Genomic DNA, 25,496 nt, shown 5'->3' with positions numbered 1-25,496 from the left:
TCTGGCCTGGCAGGCATCCTGATACACTCTTCCCATCTCTATCCGTGCAGGACAAAGTGGCTCACAACAGGAGGGAAAGGTCATAGACAGGTGAAGGGATGCCGGAATTCAAAGTTCTGACAGAATTTGAAAACAGAGCCATCCAGCTGGCCGGCGATGACTAGGACTGGTCTTGTGCTGACAGTGAGGTTGGCGCTGCTCTACCAAATGAGGATCCAGCAGCACAACATCCATGCCGTGAGTGATGTGTCCTCTTTCAAAGGCCACTGCCATGCACTAATTATATCCCCTTGCTTTTGCAGGCACAACTGGGAAGCAGCCGACAGAGTCCACAACCCAGAGCCTCTGAGCAAGCTCCGCGGAAACCTCTGATGTGGAATCTGAAGGCACCTTCCCTGAAGTCACGTCACAGTGCTCATCCACACCCTTCACCAGCGCAGAGACACACACCTCGGTGGGACCTAGCTTTAGAGAAGCCTCGACATCACAATCTGGTGAGCACATTGCACTTTCTGATCCACAGCAGGCGGAGGCAGGGACTTCCCAGGTCCCCAGCACACATAGAGGACTGCTGGAGGCCAGAACGTTGCTGAGTGCAGGTCAGATGATGAGCCTCTGGACTCAGTAATGCCACAGTTGTTGAAGCTGCAGAGGCAAGCTAGGGAACAACAGGAAGGGATGCCCACTGCACTCCTCAGATTGCAAGGCACAATGGAGGAGTCTGTCTGTCTTCAGGTTGAGGTGATAGTGCTGGCATTGCAATGTGCTGAGGTCAACACTGGCAGGATGGCAGCCGCCATGGTGACCTCGGTCCTGGACGTTACTTCTGCACTGCTGTGCAGGCTTAACTCCATTGGCTGATGCTATAGTTGGCCTCCAATAGTGTGTACGTGAGAGGGGTGCTGGGCAGCTCGATCTCACTCCAGCTACCCCTTCCACTCATGGAGGCAGCCAGGGGCCCTCGGGCACCCATAGGGAGGAGGATCAGCAGGTGCACACTGGGAGTGGCCAGCCCATCTGACTCCCCTCTTTCTGTGACCTCAGCAAATCCAGCTTCACAGGCTGAGGAGGGTGCCACTGCCACACAGCAGGACCCTGAAAGCAGGCTGGGACCCTCCAAATCTCAGCCCTCCAGAGGACGCCCGCCAAAGTCACCACAGACAGGGCGTAGCAGTCAGCAGGCTGCCTTCATCTCTGCTGTGGATATCCAGGGAGCACCAAGACGTAGCTGCAGGTTTAGGAAAGTTAAGTTGCACAGTCTGGGTATGGGTGTTAATCACTTGTTCATAATGTTCACTATTGTCAATAAACTCCCAAGAATGTCTCCCTGCCTATGGCTCCTTGTTCTGATGAGCAGTGTTCTTGTCACTCAGATGTGTGAAAACTTCCTGCACAAGATAAAAGGCAGGTTCTCAGTCCAGGGCCTCTTCCCTGTGTTCTGTGTGGCCTGCAGACCACAGTGGTGGTCCAGCCTCACACTCCCTGGAAACATTACTGATACCTGCACCTCGGCAATGCTAATCATTGCTGCCAAAATGTAGCGGGCAGGCGCCACAGAGTTCTCCCATTCTCTCTGTGTGCTCTCAGCATCTTTAAGGTGGGGCTGGCCCCCATCACCCCAGCATCTGTGACCAGTGATGCTGTGCACCAGCTCCTGAAGGGCTGAGGTGCTGAAGGCGGACACAGCATCAGATGCATCTAAAGTTTCAAGGCTGCATCTCTGAGATGGTCCTGATCATGGAGCTCAAGCAAGCTGCCCTCGGCCAGACAGGAGTCAGACATTCTCTGAGGCCATGTGAAGATTTATGGAGTGTCCTCACTGCATGTTGTCATCATCCTCCTGTGGTCGAGTGAATATTATTAGGGTCTCCACTGCATCTCCATGACAGGTGCATTCTCACAGAGGGTAATGGCGCTGATAAACCAGACTGAAGTCAAACGTTCACAACTGCAATGTGAGGATCTACAGGGACACCTCACTGCATGTCATCATCCTCCTCCACAAATCTGACAGCCATGAGGGCCTCTCGAGTGCGCTGGCCTCATCTAGCCAGTGAGAGAGCCTCATCCCTGTCGTTGTCACACCGAAGACTCCCTGACCTTCATCCCCGTCAGCGTCGTCCTCATCGGAAGAGACATGCAGCTCCTCCATCTCCTCCTCAGCCAGCTCCTCACCCCGTTGCAGCGCCAGGTTGTAAATGGCGCAGCAGACGACGACAATTCGTGACTCCCTCTGCGGACTGTATTGCAGGGCTCCACCAGACTGGTCCAGGCACCAGAACTACATCTTCAGCATCCCAATGGTCTACTCCATCAAGCTGCAAGCTGCTTCATAAGCCTCCTTATAGCGTCACTCTGCTGCAGTATGAGGCCGCCACACGGGTGTCATCAGCGACGGCCTCTGTGGGTAGCCCTTGTCCCCAAGGAGCCAAGCCTGCAGTCTCTGTGGACCCTGGAAGACTGCAGGGATCTGTGAGCAACTCAGGGTGTAGGCGTTGTGCGCACTCCCTGGAAACCGTGCGCATACCTGAAGGATGCATTTCTGATGGTTGCATACCAGCTGCACTTTCAGTGAGTGGAAGCCTTTGCGGATGATGAAGTTCACTGACTGTAGCGATGGAGACCTGAGCGCCACAAGTGCAGCCAATTGCACCCTGCACCTGTGGGAATCCTGGATTAGGGCGAATACAATGGCCCATGCATCCTGGCTGTCCTGCTCCTGGGTGAAATGCACAAAGTTGTGTGCCATGGAGAAGATGGCATCCGTGACCTCATGGATGCACCTGTGGGTGGCAGATTGTGAAATCCCAGAGGTCATCTGTAGAACCCTGAAAGGAGCCACTAGAATAGAAATTGAGCATCACGGTCACTTTCACAGCTACTGGCAGCAGATGCCCTCCATGTCCCCTTGGCGCCAAGTCCTACAGTAAGTGGCAGATGTGAGCTACCAGGTCCCTAAACATGTGCAGTCGTAGGTGACGCTGATTCTCAGTCACCTGCAGGAATGGCGTCCATTGGCCCTGGGTGTCGCTAAGCGCCGATCAGCCATGGCTTACTGTTGCTCCTGGGCAGCATGCATGGGAGCCCCTGCTGCCCCTTCATGAGGTTGCTGCTCCTGCCTTTGCACAGCCAGGTACCTCAGTCGCTCTCTCCTCCGTCTTCTACGGTCTCTGTAAGCCAGCAGGCATACAGCTAGGCCACCAGGATCCATGATCCTGACGTGGTCCTCCTGTAGCATGGGAGAGATGTGGTTATCATGGCTGTACTTAGCATCTCTTCTCGTCCTGTGTGACTGCCCCTTAATGCTTCCCAGAGAGTGCTGGCCACCCCTTGGATGGCCAGAGATGAGTGTGCTGTATGGCTGCCCTGTCAACCTGTGACGTGGGGGACACTGGTTCAAACCAGGATGCTGAGATTGCAAGGGGCTGTGAGCGCCTCCAGCAGTGTGCTTCAAGGCCAGTGTTGGTGAGGAGATTGTACAACTTGTGCAGTCCAACTGCTCTGCGGTCCAATAAAGTGGTGGTGAACTCAAAATCTGTGCTGGGAGCGGGGGGGGATGTGCAAGGTATGGAGTGCTTTATGGCCCTTTGGTGCCTCCGCAATGTTTGCATGGTTGGGCAGGCTAAGAGCCTGACCCCAATCATATCACTGTGGTTGTGCCTGATCTGTCTTAGTTGCAGAGGCATGGTCAGTTTATACAGGTGTCCCTAATGCGTGGCCATTTCCCTCGCTTCCCCGGCCCCCACCTCGATCTCCTGTGCACGGGATGCAGCGCAGGGCATCACTTGACGACCCCCCCCCCCCACCCCTCAGCAGTCGCCTCCGAGGCTGGTCAGCACTTGCTCCCAGACACCCCCCACCACTCAGCAGTCGCTCACGGAGCCAGGTATCAATTTCTCACACCTCCCCAAGGCCTGTAAACAACAGGTGAGCTGTGGAGAATGCTGCTGCCTCAGTTCCCCCAAAGTGAAGGCTGCCAACTGCACGTCCTCTGCGTGCTGTTGTGAAACATGTCGGCGTGCTTTCCCACCAATGTGGACGGACGATATGGCGGGGTTCCAAAAGCCTGGTGGGATGGCCTTTTAATTATATGTCAATGGATTGAAATTATCTCCCGGCCGACTGATGGTGGGAAACACGGCCTTCACCGTCGTGAAATGGGTCCCGCCATATTTTCCGCGCATGCCACCTATCACACCCGCTGCCAGTGGGCTCGGAAAATTCCGCCCTAAGTCTTGTACAACCTCTGACTCCAACTCCCTTTCCAAGGAACTCAAAACTAGAATTTCTTTATCCCTCCCTGCTCCCAGCTTCAACTTCCTCTTACAATTGTCAGGTTTTAAAAGTCGCAACCTGTCCACATATGATCATTATTTCTATTTTTAGCCTTCGCATGGTTCTGCCATGTAGGCCTTCATCCTTCACAGATTTCTCAATAAATGGATTGCACTTGGTGCTTTCAAGTTACATCTAACTTACCAAAAGTTCCATCCCTAGTAACTCATACCTACTCCTGTGTGTATCCTATTTTTGCAGCAATAACTGGCACCAAGAATTGAATGGGGAAGAACAATGTAGGAAAGCAACAAATAAAAGATTAAGCTAGCTGGGCGAGGAATGGAGACTGTCAGAGAAAAATCTGAGCCCTGGTTGCCCGGAGGTGGGTCAATACATATGCATTTAGATTCAGAAGGTAATTTAGGCAGTACCACCCAGGTCCTGGAAATTCTAGTTTGCTTCAATCACATATTGCTTCTTTTTTTACATCCATTTAAAAAACAAAGGCATCCATTTCATACTTAGGCTATTTACATTAGTTTCTTTTGGTGATGGAAGTTTGTAAGTTGACCTGGATCTGGCAATCTACAAAACTCCCCAACAACAACAATTAACCTGTAACTGACCTTAAAACCTATTTAGACCAGTTCCCCAGAGGATGTACCCAGGCAAATGCATTAATGGGAAAAATCAGGCTATCAGATAAACATGCTCCAGAATCTGGGTTACTACTGAACAGTGCCACAGGAGGTCAGCTAGTGTGTAGAAATTGCTCAGCTCTCCTATTCTGTAATGGTCACAAGGACAAGGTACACACACAAACCTGAATCCCAGCATGACTGCACAGGTAGAAATCAAACTCAAATGGGTGGGTGATATTGGTATCAACTGTTGTTCCTGCTGGTATGTTCCCACTTTTACCAATCTGACAAAAGAAAAACAAAACAGTACTTAATATTTTTTGAATAGGAACAGGCAAATGGATATTTTGTCATATGTAAAAATTTCATATTAACTCATATTGTGTATTAGTCATAAGTGTATCTTGAGGTTTTGCACACATTGAAACCAGACTATATGTTGAGGTGAGACCATGCTGCTGCGAAACTGGCATCTGGATACTGGCAGACACAGATCTGGTGTATCGCAGATATTAATATCTGGTTTGAAATATTATACTTGTGATATTAGCATGGATGCAGATGCTTTACCTCTCACCTCAAAATTCTGATAAGAATATTTATGCCAGCAGATTTCAAGCTAGTAGATGAAAATATATCAGTAAAATTCTCTCTGTTCAAGTGTGCATAGGATAATATTAAAACTAGGGGCAACATTATCCCCCCGTCCGGGGGGAGGAGGGGGAAGTGCAGGAGCAGACGGGCTTCCGATCGACGGCCCCAATTGGGGCCGTGCTGCCATTTTACGTGGGCGGGCCAATTCAGGCCCACCCAGCGTGGCGTGTGCCAGGAAGCGCTATGTGCTCCCTGTGCGGGCGGGGGTGGTGGGAACTTCCCTCAGCCAGGAATGTGCTTTTTCACGCACGTGCGCGAAAGAGTGCACAGATCTCCCTGAGGCAAACAGCTGCCTTAGGGAGATCGGCTCTGATTTAAAACTTTGAATAAAGATTAGAAAAAAATTTTCTTGCCATGTCCCCTCATGTGACACTGTCACATGAGTTGGGACATGTCCATAACTTTTATTGTAAAATATTCCGCATTTTTTAGACCACTCATGAAACCTCATCCCACCCATGATGTTTTCTCACAAGCGCGCCTGGGCTCTAGGCCTGCCCACCAACCTGTCCATTAATGAATTCAATTGGTTTTTAATGGCCTTAATAGGCCGTTGACAGGTCAGCAGGTGTGCATTCGACTCGGATGCGTGCCCAACGAACTGACAATCTAAATGACACGGATTGACGTCACCCCATGTCATTTTACACGTCGGCGAGTGGGCCCCGCCCCACTCGCCTACCAGAAGATGCTGGCCTAAGTTAAACTTGACTATCAAATTATGATATACTTTGCAGTAAAATATACCTTTTACCCTAAAGTTTACCTGAATTTGATTATTCAGTGGAAGCCAATCTGTTTGTACTGGCTGAAGTCTGCTGCCCCTGAAGTTTCTTATAATTGACTTCCACCACTATAGGTATTTCCCATTAATGTGGGTCAAATTACTTATATTTTAATTTGCTTCATTACAGATTTTAAGGTTTTTTCTCAATAAAAGCATCACTATAGTCAGCCACATAGGCCAAGAGGGCTGATCTAATGTGAAGTTAGCTGATCTTAGGCAGGATGGCAGAGGGAACAAAGAATCTCCAAATGTCACTCAAGGTCAGTCGAGGGAAAAGTAAGCTGGTTTACTAATTCTGAAAACCATCCATAAATTTCTGCACCACACAGTTGGTGTCAATGGATTGAATTATTCTTGCCCTCGGCACCTTTTCAGTATATTAATCTGCTGGCACTCGTTGCCTGAGCTTACACACCTGAAAGGCTGATCTACCCCTGGGATGTCCTGAGCAAGAACCAATGCCTTCCAACAGGGGCAAAAAAACCACCTGAACTGAACAATAACCCCAGATTTCACCAATAGCTGCACTGAAGTGATTTCTCACCCTCTCGCTCTTATCTGCACAGAACAGCCGTGTGTGATGCCGTTTCTGGACAACTATATAGGTAATTCCAGGCTGATAATCTTTTTCCAGTTTGATACATGCATCACGGATAGCCAGGAGCTCGTAGTGTAATATCTGAAAAATAAAGTTTCAGATGGTTTGTTATTTTAAAGAAGCATTGAAAACACTTTGGTGAGATATGGGGAAGAAGATTGCTGCAACAGAAATATTTTGCAGGCCGAGTAATGTAGCTGTTTATGAAAGGCTGTCAACAGGAAATCTTTGATTTTCAAGCCAAAGTGTATTTTTTTATTCATCCACGGGATGTGGGCTTTTCTGGCTGGGCCACCATTTATTGCCCATCTCTAGTTGCCTTTGAGAAGGTGGTGGTGAGCTACCTTCTTGAACCACTGCAGTCCAAATGATGTAGGTACACCTACAGTGCTGTTAGGGAGGTAGTTTCAGGATTCTGACCCAGCGACAGTGAAGGAACGGTGATATATTTCCAAGTCAGGATGGTGAGTGACTTGGAAGGGAACTTCCAGGTGGTGGTGTTCCCAACTATCTGCTGCCCTTGTCCTTCTAGATGGCAGTAGTCATGGGTTTGGAAGGTGCTGTCGAAGGAGCCTTGGTGAATTCCTGCAGTGCATCTTGTACACACCGCTGCTACTGTGCGTTGGTGGTGGTGGCAGAGGGAATGAATGTTTTTGGATATGGTACCAATCAAGCAGGCTCCTTTGTCCTGGACGGTGTCAAGCTTCTTGAGTGTTGTGGGAGCTGCATTCATTCAGGCAAGTGAGGAGTATTCGATCACACTCCTGAATTGTGCCTTGTAGATGGTGGGCAGGCTTTGGGGAGTCAGGAGATGAGTCATTCGTTGCAGAATTCCTAGCCTCTGACCTGTTCTTGTAACCACAGTATGCTTATGGCTCGTCCAGTTGAGTTTCTGGTCAATGGTAACCCCCAGGATGTTGATAGTGGGGGATTTAGTGTTAGTAATACCATTGAACGTCAAGAGGTGATGGTTAGACTCTCTCTTGTTGGAGCTGGTCATTGCCTGGCACTTGTGTGGTGTGAATGTTACTTGCCACTTGTGAGCCCAAACCTGGATATTGACCGGGTCTTGCTGCATTTGGACATGGATGCTTCAGTAACTGAGGAGTTGTGAATGGTGCTGAACATTATGCAACCATCAGCGAACATCTCCACTACTGACTTTATGATGGAAGAAAGATCATTGATGAAGCAGCTGAAGATGCTTGGCCCTAGGACACTACTCTGAGGAACTCCTTCAGTGATGTCCTAGAGCTGAGATGACTAACCTCTAACAACCAGAGCCATCTTCCTTGACTCCAACCAGTGGACGGTTTCCCCCCCGATTCCCACTGACTCCAGTTTTGCTAGGGCTCCTTGATGCCACACTCTTGTCAAATGTTGCCTTGATGTCAAGGACAGTCAATCTCACCTCACCTCAGGAGTTCAGCTCTTTTGTCCATGTTTGAACCAAGGCTGTAAAGAGGTCAGGAGCTGAGTGGCCCTGGCGGATGTCAAACCAGGCACCAGTGAGCAGGCTATTGCTAAGCAAGTACAGCTTGATAGCTCTGTTGATGACCCCTTCCATTACTTTACTGATGATCGAGAGTAGGCTGATGGGACGGTAATTGGCCGGGTTGGATTTGTCCTGCTTTTTGTGTACAGGACATACCTGAGCAATTTTCTACATACCTGGGTGGATGCCAGTGTTGTAGCTGTACTGGAACAACTGTACTGGAAGATAGCACTAAACAATCTGATGTTAGATACACGAGCAAATATATCCCTTTAGATGACTGATTTTACATTTAGGATGGTCAGAGCTATTTTAGGAATGATATGAAAACCCTATTAAAATATTTACTGCAGAATGTGCAAGAAAGAGTGCAGGGAGCAACTATTTTTCATTATCCAAGTTATCGTAAGTAGAGCCTGCAGTGTCCAAGTTACCACGTTTGAATTACAGCTCCTTGGCAATTGATCATAATATAGCCATCCTCCCTCTAAGAGGAGAATGTGCTAAGCAGGATACCAAGTGAGAATATTTGATGCAAAAATGAAAATTTGGTTAAAATTTTTTTGTTGATACTGTTCACTTCATGGAGCGCACTGGTACAGAGTGAAATTGCTATGGGTTTGGTGAGAAGGGAGTTTGGTGAGGAGGGGAAGGAGGTGCTCTTTTCTTTTTTTCTCAGCCTGTAGGAGACCAGGAATTGATAAGCTGCATGAGAAGACTGAGTTTTGAAAACATCCAAGAGTGCCATCACAGGGGAAACATAAGTTCATCATCGGTTGGTGAGAAACTGCTGTTTAGGAGGGTCTGAAAATTAGAAAAACACATTCTTTTAAAAGAAGGAGCTACTTTGATTTCAGTAAGAAACACAAGCAATAGGGAAGTAAAATTAATTCAAGGCCAGGTAAAATAGAGTAGTTTAAAGTAAAATAAAGTTAACATTAGGGAAGTAAATTGAAGCCAAGGCAGGACAGCTCGGTCAGGTGGAATGCGTGTCCTGTATTATGTGGGAAGTCCTGGATGCTACCACTGTCCTACATGACCACATGTGCAGGAAGTGTCACCAGCTGCAGAACCTTGAGCTACGCGGATAGCACTTTCAGTGAAGCAGTCACACTGCAGCTTAGGAGCTTGGAGGCTGAAAGGGAATGCGTGACCGCCAGGCAGTCTTAAGAAAACTAGGTAGGTAATGCAAGAGTCCCAGTAGGTTTTCTGTTTTGGATATTGGTGAGGGTGTTGGTTCCTTGGAAGAGTGCAGTCAGAGCCAGGTTTGTGGCACCACAGGAGGGGGGGAAGAGAATAGTGATAGGGGATTCATTAGTTAGGAGAACAGACAGGCATTTCTGTGGCTGTAGACGTGATTCCGGGATAGTATGTTGCCTCCCTGGTGCCAGGGTCAAGATGTCACGGAGTGGCTGCAGGACATTCTTCTGGGGGAGGGTGGTCAGCCAGAGGTCGTGGTCCAAGTTGGTACCAATGACTTAGGGTAGGAGGTCCTGAAAGCAGATTTTGAGGAGCAAGGAAGGAGAGCGAAAAACCTGACCTCTAAAGCAGTAATCTTAGGATTATTCCCAGTCCCAGGAGAACTGAGCAATTGGGATCTGTTCTAGGGAAGGTGGGACCTGTACAAACCAGCCAGTCTGCACCTAAACAGGGCTGGGACGAATATCCTCGCAGGGAAATTTGCTAGTTCTGTCGGGGCGGGGGGAATTTAAACTAGATTGGCGGAGGCTGGGTATCTGAGGGCAAATTTAGAGCAGGCATCAGGAGATGGAGAATTAGTGAGTGACTTTGAAAGACAGAAGATGCACAGGCTAAAAGATACAAGCACAGGAATTTGGCAGTGTTAAAAGGTCTATTTGTAAATACAAGAAGCATAGCAAATAAAGCCAACGAGCTGAGGGCACAATTAAACACATGGCAACATGATATCATCGTTATAATGGAAACTTGGCTTAAAGAGGGGCAAAAATGGCAGTTCAGCGTCCCTGGATATAGTGTTCAGGCAGGATAGATGGGGATAAAATAGGTAGGGGTGTAGCACTATTGATTAAAGAAACAATTATAGCTGTGAGGAGAGATGATATACTAAATGAAGCATCAAATGAGGCCATATGGGTTGAGCTCAGAAATAAAGAAGGGGCAGCCACATTGCTAGGAGTATGCTGTAGATTCCCAAATACTGAGAGGGAGATAGAAGAGCAAATATGTAGGCAAATTTCTGAGTGCAAAAACAATAGGACAGTAATAGTTGGAAACTTCAACTACCCTCATATCAATTGGGATACGAACAGTCAGAAGGGCACAGACAGCACAAAATTCTTGAACTGCATTCAAGAGAACTTTTTCAGCCAGCACATAACGAGCCCAATGAGATGGGGGTGCAATTCTAGATTTAGTCTTAGGAAATGAGACTGGGCAAGTGGATGAAGTAGCAGTGGGGGACCATTTTAGAGATAGTGACCATAATACAGTCAGATTTAGCATTATTATGGAAAAGGACAAAGGTAAAACAGGAGTAAAAATTCTAAATTAGAGCAAGACAAATTTTACAAAGCTAAAAGGTGAACTGGCGAAAGTAGACTAGATACAGATACTGGAAGGGAAAACAGTGTCAAATCAGTGGGGAGGTATTCAAAAGCGAGATTTACAGGCACAGTGTAGACATATCCCGACAGAGAAAAAGGGGTGGTACTGCCAAATTTCAGCAACAGGAAACAAAGGGTAACGGTCAATGGATGTTTTTGCGAATGGAAAGCAGTTTCCAGTGGCATTCCATGGGGCTCAGTGTTGGGGCCCTTGCTGCTTGTTCTAGCTATTAATGATGTGGACTTAAATGTGGGAGGCAGGATTTGGAAATTTGCAGCTGACACAGAAATTGGCCGTGTAGTTGATAGTGAAGAGGATAGCTGTTGTCTCCAGAACGATATCACTGGTTTGGTTGACTGGGCAGAAAAATGGCAAATGGAATTCACTCCAGAAACATGTGAGATCATGCATTTGGAGAGGGCAAACAAAGCAAGGGAATACTCAGTAGATGGGAGGATATTGAGAGGGATTGAGGGAGTGAGACACCTTGCGGTCCATGTCCACAGGTCCCTGAAGGTGGCAAAAGTGGTAAAGAAAGCATATGGAATGTTTTCATTTATTGGATACGGTATTCAATACAAAACAGGGATGTGATAATGGAACTGTACAAAACACTGGTTAGACCACAGCTGGAATTTTGTGTACAGTTCTGGTCACCACAATGCAGGAAGGACATAATTGCTCTGGAGTGAGTACTTAAGAGATTTATAAGAATGTTGCCAGGGCTGGGAAATTGCAACTGTGAGGAAAGATTTGATAGGCTAGGATTGTTTTCCTTAGAACAGAGGAGGCTGAGGCGTGACCTAATTGAGGTGTACAAAATTATGAGGGGCCTAAATAGGGTAAACAGGAAAGACCTGTTCCCTCTAGCTGAGGGGTCAATTTCCAGGGAGCATAGATTTAAGGTGATTGGCAGATGGATTAGAGGGCACATGAGGAAAAACTTTTTCACCCTGGTGGTGATGGGCTTCTGGAATTCACTGTCTAAATTGGTGGTCGAGGCCAAAATGCTCAACTCATTTAAATGGTACCTGCATCTGCACCTGAAGTGCTGTAATCTGCAAGGCTACGGGTCAGGTGCTGGAAAATAGGATTAAAAATGAGCAGCTAGTTTCTCTTCTTTTTGGCTGGCACAGACACGATGGACTGAATGGCCTTTTTCTGCGACGTAACTTTTCTATGGTTCTTCCTTTATTAAAATCCATCAAGATAACCTTTGCAGATCTGAACTCTACTTGAACTGATTTACACCACTTCAGCCATTTCAGCTTTTCACTTAAGTAAATGAGTGCAACTTCAAGCTACCTGTGGCAATTGCCCTTCAGGAACGCCATCCCTATAGAAGATAATCCTCGTTGGCTTGAAGCGGGTAGATTTGTAAAATTGGATCAGAAGTTCTCGAACCATATAGGAAAGGTCTTCAATTATTTCCTGACGGGGTCGCTGCACACGGACTGTGGCACAGTAACGGCTTGGATGGGCATCCATGCTGCCAACTACCTGGTATGAAAAAACAGAACTCTCAGGCAAACTACTGATTTTGCACAGGCAACAGCAATGTGAAAACTGAAAATTCTAATGTGCCTGGGTAATCCGAATCCAGATTCTACTGGATAATAAATTGCCATAAGGGCCTAGTGCTTATAGTAGTAGTAATAGTGATTGCAAAATAATGTGTAGAAGATGAAAGCGGCTGCTCCTCCAACAGTATAACCTCTACCCCGCCCCCTCATCCCCAGTACTAAGTCATACAGAGGAAGGAGGTTCCAGGTTCAATCACTTGAATATGTTGAATTAATTTCAAATGCCCTCAGCATACCTGGTCTCAAAAAAAAAATTGAAAAATCTACCAGTGTTATTGCTTATTCTTAACATTCAAACTCCAGCTGGAAAATTGGAGTGCTTCCTTGTGAAGGTCCAGCCTGGTTGTGATATACACCTTTCCAAGTATAATTGTGTAGTTTTCCAATCTCTTAACCTGTACCCGCCCTCAAACACAGCACACAAGACTTATAGGAATCATGTAAAAGTTCAGGTACTTTTTCCCTGCCTTGTAGTTCCCTGTTTCCTTATTTGGATGCCTCTGCTGATACTCCACTTAAAAACATGCATTGCATAGTGGCATGAAATAATCCAGGAGCCCTCTCTGACATAAATCCGGAAAGTGCGCTAAGTTTGGACAAAGATTTATGATTTACCTGCTGCTGTTGTAATCTTCTGCCATTCTTGCCTTTTTAATGGCAGCTCTGCCTATTTCAAACTTCCCCAATGCACTACCCCAATGTTACACAGGGTCAGCGCTAGGCAACATCAAGATGCAAAATTAATTGGGTAGGGTGAGAAATAGTAAAGGTAAGAAGTCACTTGTGGGAGTAGTTTATAGGGCTCTTAACAGTAACCACACTGTAGGATGGGGTATATAGGGAAAAATAATGGGTGCTTGTGAGAAAGGTATAGCAATAATCAGGGGTAATTTTATTCTATATATATATTGGACAATCAGATTGGCAAAGGTAGCCTGAATTTCTTAGAACAGCAAGTTCTAGAGCCAACCAGACAGCAGGCTATACTAAATCAGGTAATGTCAATGAGACAGGATTAATTAATAATCTCATTGTGAAGGCATCCCCAGGTAGCAGTGATCATAATATGATTGAATTTCACATTCAGTTTGAGGAAGAGATGATCTTAGCATTTTAAACTTAAATAGGCGCAATTGAGAGCATGAAGACAGAGCTGGCTAAAATGAACTGGGAAATGAGGTTAAGGGTTATGTCAGTAGAGCTGCAATGGCAGACTCTTAAGGAGATACTTCAAAATGCTCAAAAGATATATTCCAGTGAGATAGAAATACACTGAGCGAACGACAAACTATCTTTGGCTAAGTGTCAAATTTAAAGAAAAAGTGTAAAGTTCCGCAAAGATGAGTGGCAGGTCAGATGATTGGACCGTATATAAAGAACAAAGCAAAAAATGACTAAAATATTAATGAGGGAGAAATTAGAATATAAGAGAAACTAGCTAGAAATAAAAAAAACAGATCATAAGGGTTTCTACAGGTATTTAAAAAGGAAAAGAGTGAGTGAGTCTTGGTCGTCAAGGGAGTCTGGTGAATTAATAATGGAAAATAAGGAAACAGTGGGTGAACTGAACAGATATTTTGCATCTGTCTTCACTGTAGGGGATACAAAAAAATCCCAGAAATAAGTGTGATTCAGGAGGTGAAAGGGGCTGAGGAATTTAAGACAATTACAATCACTAGGGAAACGGTACTGAGAAAATTATTAGAACTAAAATCTGATAAGTCCTCAGGTCCTGATGGACTTCATCCTAGGGTCTTAAAAGTGGCTGCTGAAATAGTAGAAACATTGGCTTTAATTTCCCAAAATTCCCCAGAATCTGGAAAGGTCCCATTAGATTGGAAAATAGCAAATATGACTCCTCCATTCCAGAAAGGAGGGAGACAAAAAGCAGGAAACTACAGGCCGGTTAGCTTAACATCTGTCATAGGAAAAACGCTGGACTCTCTTATGAAGTAGGTTATGGCAAGGCACTTAGAAAATCTCAATGCAATCAGGCAGTCACAAGGATTTGTGAAAGGGAAATCATGTTTGACTAAATTATTGAGTTCTTTGAGGAAGTAACAAGCAATGTGGATAAAGTGAAATCTGTGGATGTGCTGTACTTGGATTTCCAGAAGGCATTTGACAAGGCGCCACATCAAAGGTTACTGTGCAAAATACCAGCTCATGGTGTAGGGGATAAAATATTAGCATGGACAGAGGATTGATTAGCTAACAGGAAAGAGACATTAGGCATAAATGGGTTGTTTTTGGGTTGGCAGGATGTGATGAGTGGAGTGCCACAAGGGTCAGTGCTGGAACTGCAAACATTTACAACTTATATCAATGACTTGGATGAAGGGACCAAATGCATGGTTGGTAAATTTGCTGTGACACAAAGATAGGTGGGATAGTCAGTTGTGTAGAGCATCTAAGGAGCCTGCAAACGGATATGGATAGGTTAAATGAGTGTTTGGAGACAAGGCCATGGATGAATTTGAAGATGGGGGAATATACTAGAGGATTGGGAGTAAGTGTAGACCATGAAGGAGTTATGGATAAAAGAAACTCAGTGTATGCAAAACATTGACAAATGAATTTGAGTTATAGATTGGCAAGACTGGGAAGTGGGCAAGGAGGATGTTGGAACATATCAAGTCTAGGTGATAAAAGCAATAATAAGTTTAGTGGCGATGGAGGTGAAGCAAATTTTCATGCCTTCTTGGTGAGGATATTGTGCGAGAGCTTTTAACACAATTGAATTGAACAGATACCTATGATTTACACGTGACTTAATACAGTCTGAATGAGTGACTGAGAGGAGATGGTATTAGAGGCAAGGGAGTGGAGTTTATATTGGCAACTGGAAATAATGATTTTGTCTTTCCAATGTTTAGCTAGAGGAAGTTTTCATTCATCCGTGGTTTAATATCCGTCTATCAGTTTGAGAGCCCAGAGTACCACCTTTTGGTTTTGTGGTTTTTCAGGGCTCTTTTCAAATCAATCACTATAATCAGATTTCACTATACTTCAGTTTGGCAAACTAACAGTTTTATAATATCGCAAAAATAGTAGACATGAAAGAAAGTTATTTTTATAATGTTATTTTGAGTTAAACACTATGGGCTGGATATCCCTCCTTGCATGTTTATTACTAAAGATGTGGCAGGACTAAAATTCTACATGCCAGTGTGACTGTTACTTTTTAAAAAATCTTAGTTGAGCTTAATTTAAGACTGTGGCCCAAATTCCAGAGTTATTTACGCTCTATACTGGGAGCTCTCCTGCTGTAGCTTTTATGTGTCTGTAAACAGCTAAAAGAAGAGGTTGCTATCATCCAGCTACAAGAAATTGCCAGAATATGAGAAAGGGAAGGATGTCCAAGACTGATAACATAAGGATAGAGAGGCCTCAAATTTTCTGATGTTGCTGTGGAAGATTATTGGTCCAAGCAAAGGAGGCTAAGTCAAAAAGGAATAGTGCAGGCCTAGTGGAAGAAGTTCATCTTGGCTGCAAGTGGCACCTCTAGCAAAACCCACATGGTTATTCAATGCAGGAAGAAGCTCAGTACCTGTACCAGGTTAGTCAAGGTAACAGGACACACACACACAAACATACATTTTTAAAAATCAATGTACTGCTTTAAATATTTCCACACACTTCACCCTTCTTAGGTTGAACATATTGACTTGAAAATGTAAAGATTTACCAAAAGACTATTCACATTGCCTTTCCCTGTAAATGTTCTTTCACTCAAATTTCAACATAATGCGAAGTACTAAATGATACAATAATCTTGCATTTATTTAGCGTCTTTGTAAGGTCCCAAGGTGCTTCGCAGGAGCAGTCAACATATAAGAAAATACTAGGAAAGAGGACAGTTGAAGAGGCAGGTATTAAAGAGCATCTTAAAGAGACTGCATCTTTAAAAAGGTAAAAGGGTTTAGGGAGGGAATTCTGGAGCTTAAGGCCAACTGAAGGCACGGCCACCAATGGTGGAGCAATGAAAATTGGGGATCCACAAGGGCAATGCAGAAAACATGAAGGGTTGTTGGGCTGGAAAATATTAGAGATAGGGAGGGATGAAGCCATGAGAGATGAGCTGAGGCAGGAGACGTTATGGTGGGGGAAGTAGGCGATCTTGGTGACGGAGAAGATATGGGGTTGGAAGCTCAGCTTAGGGTTAAACAGGATGCCAAGCTTGCAATCACTCTTGTTCAGTCCCATATAGTGGAAAGGGATGAAGATAGTGGGTAGGGAAAGGAGTTTGTGACAGTGTCCGAAGGCAATGACTCCAGTGCCAACATTTAATTGGAAGGAATTTCTATTCTTCCCATACTGAATGTTGGGCAAGCAGTGTGACAAATCAGGCAGTGGAGGGGACAAGAGGTGGTTGTGAGGTAGAGCCTGTCAATAGCCACTGTACAAATGGAAACTGTTGAGCTTTTGGATGATATCGCTGCAATAGGAGGGAGCCAATGACAGATGATTGGGGGGCTCCAGAGGCAATAATGCAGCAGTGAGAACAGAAGCTACTGTTGGTGATTCTCTGGCTATGGCTGAATAGATCGGAATAGAACATATTACATGATATGGATTTGTTTGTTTCTGCATCCATTTTAACATTTTAAACCTCCAATTAGAAACGTGTAACTCACATTAGGGTTGCATTCCAAAGGCTTTCAAACACTTTACTTTCTTCTTGAAGAACTTGATCAGCCAAAAGATAAATGGGAGAGATCTGCCACAGTTGGTGAATCCATAAACATAGTTTTGAAAGGACAACATCCATTGTGCAGCTCATCTTTTCATTTCTTTTCTTCCAGCATCCTAGGTAAGCCACAACAGCCAAGAAAAATCTTCCAGAGGCTCCTGACTCTTTCTGGGCCATCTAGCCCTCATCACCATGTCACAAATCACAGATAATTATACATGTGAGAGGATATGCACGGATACCACACTACACAATAAATGGCAGATGCAATCAAGACAGAGCCCACAGATTTCTCAGCAACTCATCCAGACCTCAGTGACACTGAGTCAACCAATCTCACTGAAATACTCTCTCTTCTCTCACATGTGGGATTCCAATCTTCACCTTTGACTAACCTGGGAATTCTCTCCAAAGGTCACTTCAACTTGGACGGCATCAAAATGGCCCATTTCACAGGCTTTCAATCTTGTCTCGAGATTCCATTTCCCGGATTCCTGAGCATATAATCGATCACCAATTCACAAGCACAGTTTCAGATCTTCAGCCTTGCTGAGCAGAACTTTACCGATCCAAAAGAGAATCCTTGCCCCAACAGCCTGCAGCACAGAGTCACCAACCTTCTGCTGACTTCTTGGATCTTCAGGGCTTCTTCTGAGCCCTCTTCAATTACCAGTGCTTCGCTTGATCCCTCTTCAATTAAAGTCTGCTACCCGCAGCCCTTTTCATATTTGGAGCTTTTTTTCTCCACACTTCTCTTTTGAATTGAACTGTGACATCTTCCTGTCCCTGTTCCATTCCTTGGACTCTCAGTATCTCTCCCTTCTTCTTGATGACGCTCCACTCCCAATCAGCTGACTTGGGTTTTTTAAGGTGTTTTTCTTTCACAAGCGTGCTGGGCCCAAAGAACGGAAACATGCCGATCTGCACACGTACAGCCTGCTCCCATTCCGCACTGCGCAAAAGCTCTGAGGCCTGTTAGGAGTTGAAGTGCCCGACCTTTGCTCTTAACATTAAAGTAAGTTCTATTTTCATAACAACACCTACCAGGATAATAATACTGGGTCCTGGCTCTGCCTCGACACTTATTTGTGGGTAAATTGTACCCATCAGGTCACAGATGCCCATAGATACTTGTTTGCATTCCAGTCCTAGATGTTTGTAGGCTAGAATACAGAGCCCTTTCCATACTACTATGGCTCCCAAAAAACTATGGCAGCAGTTGTAGCTGCCATGCCAGAAACCATGACTGTCCTTAGTTCTCCCCTTGGGGAGTTGCAAATTATTCCTACCTTATCTGACTGCATGGTTTAGGCACAGCCATTATAGTGCTGCATATGTGGCTAATGAACCCTGCCAATTGAGCTGCCATCTGCAGCGTATTCTGGGCCACTGTACCCAGTGCCTGCACATGTATAATGCTCTCTAAGAGTCTTTTTAAATGCAACACCCCTAAGATCTGGGAACACAGGAAAGGGATGATATTTCTTGACCTTCTGCCCAACAAAGAATGCGTCCTCACCTTCTGTCTGTAACTCAAGGATCAAGCACTGGTAATCGAAGAGGGCTCAGAAGAAGCCCTGAAGATCCAAGAAGTCAGCAGAAGGTTGGTGACTCTGTGCTGCAGACCGTTGGGGCAAGGTTTCTCTTTTGGATCAGTAATGTTCTGCTTGGCAAGTCCGAAGATCTGAAACTGTGCTTGTGAGTTGGTGCTCGAGTGTATGCTTGGGAATCCGGGAAACGGAATCTCAGGAAACAAGATTGAAACCCTGCGAGATGGGCCATTGTTGATGCCGTCCAAGTTGGAGTGACCTTTGGAGAGAATTCCCAGGTTAGATTTCGAAGCTGAAGACTGGAATCCCACATGAGAGACAAGAGTTTCAGTGAGACTGGTTGACTCAGTGTCACTGAGGTCTGGGTGGATTGTTGAGAAATCTGTGGACTCTGTCTTGGTCGCATCTGCCATTTATTGTGTAGTATGGTGTGTTTGACTACAGTTGACTTGTTAATTCATATGTACCTGAACGTTACCCTGAATGTTAAGAATATAAAGATAGATATTGTAAATTATTTTATCTTCCTGTAAAATTTATTTTTGTTTGTTCAAAATCCGTGGAATCTTGTGGCTTTATTCATCGGGCAAATGGCTTAAACCTCAAACTTTGCCTACTTTAAGCAATACATTATTAGTCCCTAACTGGATTTTCCCAACAACTTGGGGGTCTCATCTGGGATCTCGGATCCATAGACAAATATAAATGCTGGTACTTGCTGAGGGTAAGGTTTATAAGATTTCCACAGTGAATTTTACTATACTGATTGAAAAGCAGAATGGCTTTGTCAATTGCTAAGACTTTTCTGAAGAGGGATGATTTATCTCTGAGTGATCTTTGACAATTAACCAAGGCTAGGTTAATTGCATTAAGGAAAAGTTAGAGTTAAAAACAGGGACTAAGAAAGCAGAAATAACTGAGCTAACAGTACAGCATCTGGGATTGGAAGAAGAAAAAGGTAATTCAGATAGCAATTCAGTTAAGTTAGCTAGAATTCAGTTGCAGATGAAGCAGCTTGAGATAGAAAGAGATAGAGACAAGCAGAAACTTGAATTTGAAAAAGAAAATGAAATGAGGAAGCTTGAACTTGAACTCCAAAGAGGGTAGCAAGGGAGAAAAAAGATAAGGAAAGGAAAAAAGAGTTTCAAAGAAAGAAATCAGACAGCATGAACTGGCTAGAGAAAGTCTTAGGTTACAGGGTGAGAGAGAATCTAGTAGTTTGGATGAGGAATCAAGTCCCATTCCAAGTTTTCATATTATCAAGAGTCTTCAGCTATTGCCTAAATTCACGGAAGATGGGGTTGAGACATATATTTTATCTTGTTTGAAAAGGTGGCTACAAAGCTAAAGTGGCCAAATGACATGTAGACTCTCATTTTGCAAATGTTTTGGTCAGGAAGACAATGGATGTGTATGCTAGTCTTTTGGAAGAACAATCTTCAGATTATGAGGGAGTGAAAACTGCAATATTTAACATTTACATGCTTGTCCCTGAAACATATCAGTGAAATTTTAGACTTTAAAGAAAAAAAACAAATGAAACTTTTGTAGGTTTTGCCAGGGAGAAAGAAATGATGTGGGACCAGAGGTTTTGGTCCTTGAAGTTAGAACAAAGTTTTGAGAATGTGGGGAATCTAAATGATACTGGAAGAATTTCTAAACAGCTTCCCAATAGCGATTAGATCACACCTGGAAGACAATGGGTTTTCTAAGGAATGGGGAGCAGCGATTCTAACAGATGGGTAAGATATATCCCATAGGCAGCTACGAGGCAGTAGATCTCCTTCTGTAAACTCACAGGGAAGCTGGAGGAACAGAAAAAAAATCTAGCTTTATGGAGAAGGCAGAAGCTGTTCCAGTCAAGAAAAGTGATAGTCTAGAGGATAAAAGTGATGTAAAGAAACCAGTATGCTTTATTGCCAGAAGACAGGTAATCTCAAAGTCCATTGTTGGAAGCTGAATGGTAAACTGGTGGCAATAATAGGAACGTTTAAGGACTCTTCAGAAAAGATAGTACCAGTAAAGGGAACGGATGTTAAAACAGTGGCACTATTGCAAGTGACCGGAATTTCTACAGAGGAAGTTGCACCGTAAAGTGAAACTTGTGACCTTTCTTCAGAAAGTTTGCTAAATTGGAATGTGTTAATACAGGGTGTTGACGGGAAGGGTGTGCCTTATCCGTTAGATAAAGTAAATTTAAATTGTGCTCTGATGAAGGGACCTTATGCGGTTGGAGCTTTTCCAAAATTACCTATGACAAATGTAGGCTTTATATTGTGCAATGATATAGTAGGCGAGGCAGTGGTGTAGTGATATTGTCACTGGACTAGTCATCCAGAGATCCAGGGTAATGCTCCAGGGACCTGGGTTTGAATCCCATCATGGCAGATGGTGGAATTTGAATTCAATAAAAATCTGGAATTAAAAGTCTAATGATGACGATGAAACCATTGTAATTGTCGTAAAAGCCCATCTGGTTCACTAATGTTCTTTAGGGAAGGAAATCTGTCGTCCTGATCTGGCCTCCATGTGACTTTTAAATCACTCAGTTGTACCAAACCACTACAAAGTCTACAAGGAACGAAGCTGGACAGATCACTCAATATCGACTTAGGCATTGGAAACGACAATTGTCAACTCGGCAAAATCCTCTTTACTAACATGTGGGGGCTTGTACCAAAACTGGGGGGGCTGTCTCACAGTCAAGTCAAGCAACAGTCTGACATAGTCATGGTCACAGAAACATACCATACAGATAATGTCCTAGACACCACCATCACCATCCATGGGTATGTCCTGTCCCAGCGGCAGGACAGATCGAGCAGAGGTGGCGGCATAGCGGTATACAGTCAGGAGGGAGTTGCTCTGGAGTCCCCAACATAGACTCTGGACCCCAAGAAGTGTCATGGCATCAGGTCAAACATGGGCAAGGAAATCTCCTGATTACGTTCCACCCACCAAAACACCACACCCACCACCCCCGCCCTCAGCTGATGAGAACGTATTCCTCCGTGTTGAACACCACTTGGAGGAAGCGCTGAGGGCGCCATGGGTGCAGAATGTAGTCCGAGTGGGAGACTTCAATGTCCATCACCAAGAGTGGCTCGGTAGCACAACTATTGATTGAGCTGGCCTAGACCTAAAGGACATAGCTGCTTGACTGGGTTTGCAGCAAGTGATGAGGGAACGAACAAGAGGGAAAAACATACTTGACTGCATCCTCACCAATCTGCTTGCCGCAGATGCATCTGTCCATAACAGCATCGGTAGGAGTGACCATCGCACAATCCTTTTGGAGATGATATCCCGTCTTCACCTTGAGGATACCCTCCATCGTGGTGTGTAGCACTATCACTGTGCTAAGTGGGATAGATTTCGAAAAGATTTAGCAACTCAAAACTGAGCATCTATGAGGCACTGTAGGCCATCAGCAGCAGCAGAATCATACTCAACCACAATCTGTAACCTCATGGACCAGCATATTCTCCACCCTACCATCAATACCAAGCCAGGGGATCAACACTGGTTCAGTGAAGAGAGCAGGAAGGCATGCCAGGAGCAGGACCAGGCATACCTAAAAAATGAGGCATCAACCTGGTGAAGCTACAACTCAGGACTACTTGTTTGCCAAACAGCGTAAACAGCATGTAATAAAGCTAAGCAAATGCACAACCAACGGATCAGATCTAAGTTTCGCAGTCCTGCCACATCCAGTTGTGAATGTTGGTAGACAATCAAATAACTCACTGGAGGAGGAGGCTCTATAAATATCCCCAGCATAAAAGTGCAAAAGATAAGGCTGAAGCAGTTGCAACAATCTTCAGCCAGAAGAAGTGCTGAGTGGATGATCCATCTCGGCCTCCTCCAGAGGTTCCCAACATCAGAGATGCTAGTGTTCAGCCAATTCGATTCACTCCATGTGATATCAAGAAACAGCTGAAGGCACTAGATACTGCAAAGGCTATGGACCCTGACAATAGCACTGAAGACCTGTGCTCCAGAACTTGCCATGCCCCTAGCCAGATTTTTCCAGTACAACTACAACAGTGGCATCTACCCAACATTGTGGAAAATTGCCCAGGTTTTTCCTGCCCACAAAAAGCAGGACAAATCCAACCCCTATTTCTGAATCCCCCACTATCAACATCCTGGGGGTTGCCATTGATCAGAACTGAACTGCACTAGCCACATAAATACCATGGCTACAAAAGCAGGCCAGATGCTAGGAATCCTGCAGCGAGTAACTGACCTCCCGACTCTCCAAATCTTGTTCACCATCTATAAGGCACAAGTCAAGAGTGTGATGGAATATCCTCCACTTGCCCGGATGAGTGCAGCTCCAACAATGCTCAAGCAGCTTGACACCATCCAGGACAAAGCAACCCGCTTGATTGGCACCCCATCCACAAACATTCACTCCTTCCACCACCAACATACAGTGGCAGCAGTGTGTACCATCTACAAGAAGCATTGCAGGAACTCATCAATGCTCCTTAGACAGCACCTTTCAAACCCACAACCACTACTATCTAGAAGGACAAGGGCAGCAGTTAGATGGGAACACCACCACCTGGAAGTTCCCCTCCAAGACACTCACCATCTTGACTTGGAAATATATCACTGTTCCTTCACTGTTTGTGGGTCAAAATTCTGGAACTCCCACCCTAACAGCACTGTAGGTGTACCGACACCACATGGACTGCAGCAATTCAAGAAGGCAGCTCACCACCACCTTCTCAGGGGCAATTAGGGATGGGCAATAAATGCTGTCCTAGCCAGCAACACCCACACTCCATGAATTAAAAAAAATAGTTTTTCCAAAACCTAGGGTGGGGTGTCACAGTTTTGAAGTTGTTCCTGTGAATAAAAACTTCTTGCCCAATTGTGATCCAGTTGAGAAAAGAACTGATCCAAGTAACCATGCTGAAGTATCCACCTCAATAATGAGCAATACAGAAACAACAGGAGTGCCTGCAGAATTGAAAATTAAACGTGTTCAACAGAAAAGACTAAAACCACAAAATGATCTGGAAGGGCCAATGATTGTGGACACCAAATTACAAACGCTTGCCACTATTGAAACACAGGATACAGCAGCAGAAATCCAGGCAAGTGGACAGTTTGCAACAGATCATTTAAAACTCGCAGAGGATTGTTATGATGTGGTTTGTGAATTGTGTAGAAGACTTAAGTGTTGGAAAGAAAAATAAAAATCTGGAGTGAGGAAGCGGTTGACGTTGCTTGAAAATAATTAAATAAGTCCCGTTTGCAATGGGATCAGGAGAAACTATGAGATCAAACCAAGCAGGAATACCAAACCCTTTTGTGGGAATGTAAAAAAAAAATCTCAATTACATCCTTGAAATGGCAGAGAGAGATTTCAATCAGAGATGAAACGAGTTGTTGGCGCACAAAGAAGCCATTTTGACCTTATTGTCTCAAAATGAGAACTTACCATGTTTGAATTTTGGAAATGAACTTAAAATGGAATTACATCTACAGCTAATGAAAAGGACAACAACTGGGCTGTGGACTTAAATGAAACATTCTTTGCCGAGTTAAAGCGTGTAAGAAAAATAAAGCAAGCTCAGAGATGTGACTATTCTATGATGTTTAAATCCTGCTAATCCTTCTTGTTACATGTCCTGGCTTTTGTTTGGGTTAAGCTTTGGTACCTTTAAAATACGAGATGTGTAATTACGCAATAAAATTAAAAGGTTATCTGTATAGTATGTAATAAGCTATTTGTTACAAGTTTATGATGTGCAGTACTTCTTGGGAAGAAATTGTATTATAAGCCATTGTAAAGAAACCTTCATCGTAGTGAAGCTCTCTTTCTTCTAAGGGAGAAGGTGTTGTGAAAGTCAAACTTACCTTAATGTTGAGTGTAGAGGTCAGGAACTTCAATTCCTAACAGGCCTCAGAGCTTTTGCGCATGCGCAGACTGGGAGTGGGCTGCACATACGTAAATTGGCATTTTTATGTTCTTTGGGCCCAGTGCGCCTCTGCAAGTAGAAAAATGGTGCGAAAACCCAGGCCAGGTGACCGGGAGTGGAGCACCATCGAGAAGAGCCCCAGGCAGGGGACAGGGAGAGGTATTGTACAGTTATTGACATATTGTAAATTGTTTCATCTTTTTGACCATGTATAGTAAAATTTATTTTTGTTTGTTCAAAACCCATGCAATCTTGTGGCTTTATTTACTGTGTCTTAAATCTCAAACTTGATCTACTTTAAGTAAAATGTTATTGGTCCGTAACCAGATTTCACCTGCAACTTGGGGGTCGGGCCAAGGATCATTACAGCATGCACATGCATGATGTTCTCATGTGTGTCCTTCTGCCAGCCCTCTCATATGTCTGTGTATATAATAGCCAGGAGCGAATGGCCCTTCAGTTGTAGTCAAGGAGCAGTTTGATGCAGGTTGTCTGGAGCGTCATCTGTCAAAAAAGGGCCACAACAGGCCCCACTGGTTTCTGCTATTAAGCAGAGTTATCTTTCTCTAGCACAGCTGAGTACTGAGGTTCAGATATGACCACCATGTCTGTATGCAGAGGCACAGCTACCTGAGAGTCAGTGCTAGACCAACATAGCCTCCCTTTTTCTTCATAGCAGATGAAAGGGAGAATCC

At 44.7% G+C, this 25,496-nt stretch overlaps 1 protein-coding gene and 1 long non-coding RNA gene across 2 annotated transcripts in view; one reads left to right on the top strand and one right to left on the bottom strand.

The window, feature by feature from the left end:
* LOC121291402 overlaps positions 1 to 22,595 on the top strand; it is a 45,809-nt gene extending 23,214 nt beyond the window's left edge. The window contains exon 3 of the long non-coding RNA XR_005945995.1: positions 21,361 to 22,595. This is a non-coding gene — a long non-coding RNA (uncharacterized LOC121291402). The remainder of the gene's footprint in view (positions 1 to 21,360) is intronic.
* The window catches only part of LOC121291401 (protein argonaute-1), a 122,216-nt gene that overhangs the window by 9,688 nt on the left and 87,032 nt on the right, over positions 1 to 25,496 (bottom strand). Inside the window, exons 15-17 of the mRNA XM_041212512.1 lie at positions 12,345 to 12,539; positions 6,905 to 7,039; positions 5,102 to 5,203 (exon numbers count right to left, since the gene is read on the bottom strand). Of these exons, the coding sequence (XP_041068446.1) occupies positions 5,102 to 5,203; positions 6,905 to 7,039; positions 12,345 to 12,539 (432 nt within the window). The remainder of the gene's footprint in view (positions 1 to 5,101; positions 5,204 to 6,904; positions 7,040 to 12,344; positions 12,540 to 25,496) is intronic.

Source organism: Carcharodon carcharias, chromosome 19 (assembly GCF_017639515.1).
Source record: "Carcharodon carcharias isolate sCarCar2 chromosome 19, sCarCar2.pri, whole genome shotgun sequence".
NCBI classification, from domain to species: Eukaryota; Metazoa; Chordata; class Chondrichthyes; order Lamniformes; family Lamnidae; genus Carcharodon; species Carcharodon carcharias.
Note: the sequence above shows the minus strand (reverse complement) of the source record. Positions and strands in the feature narration are given on the sequence as shown.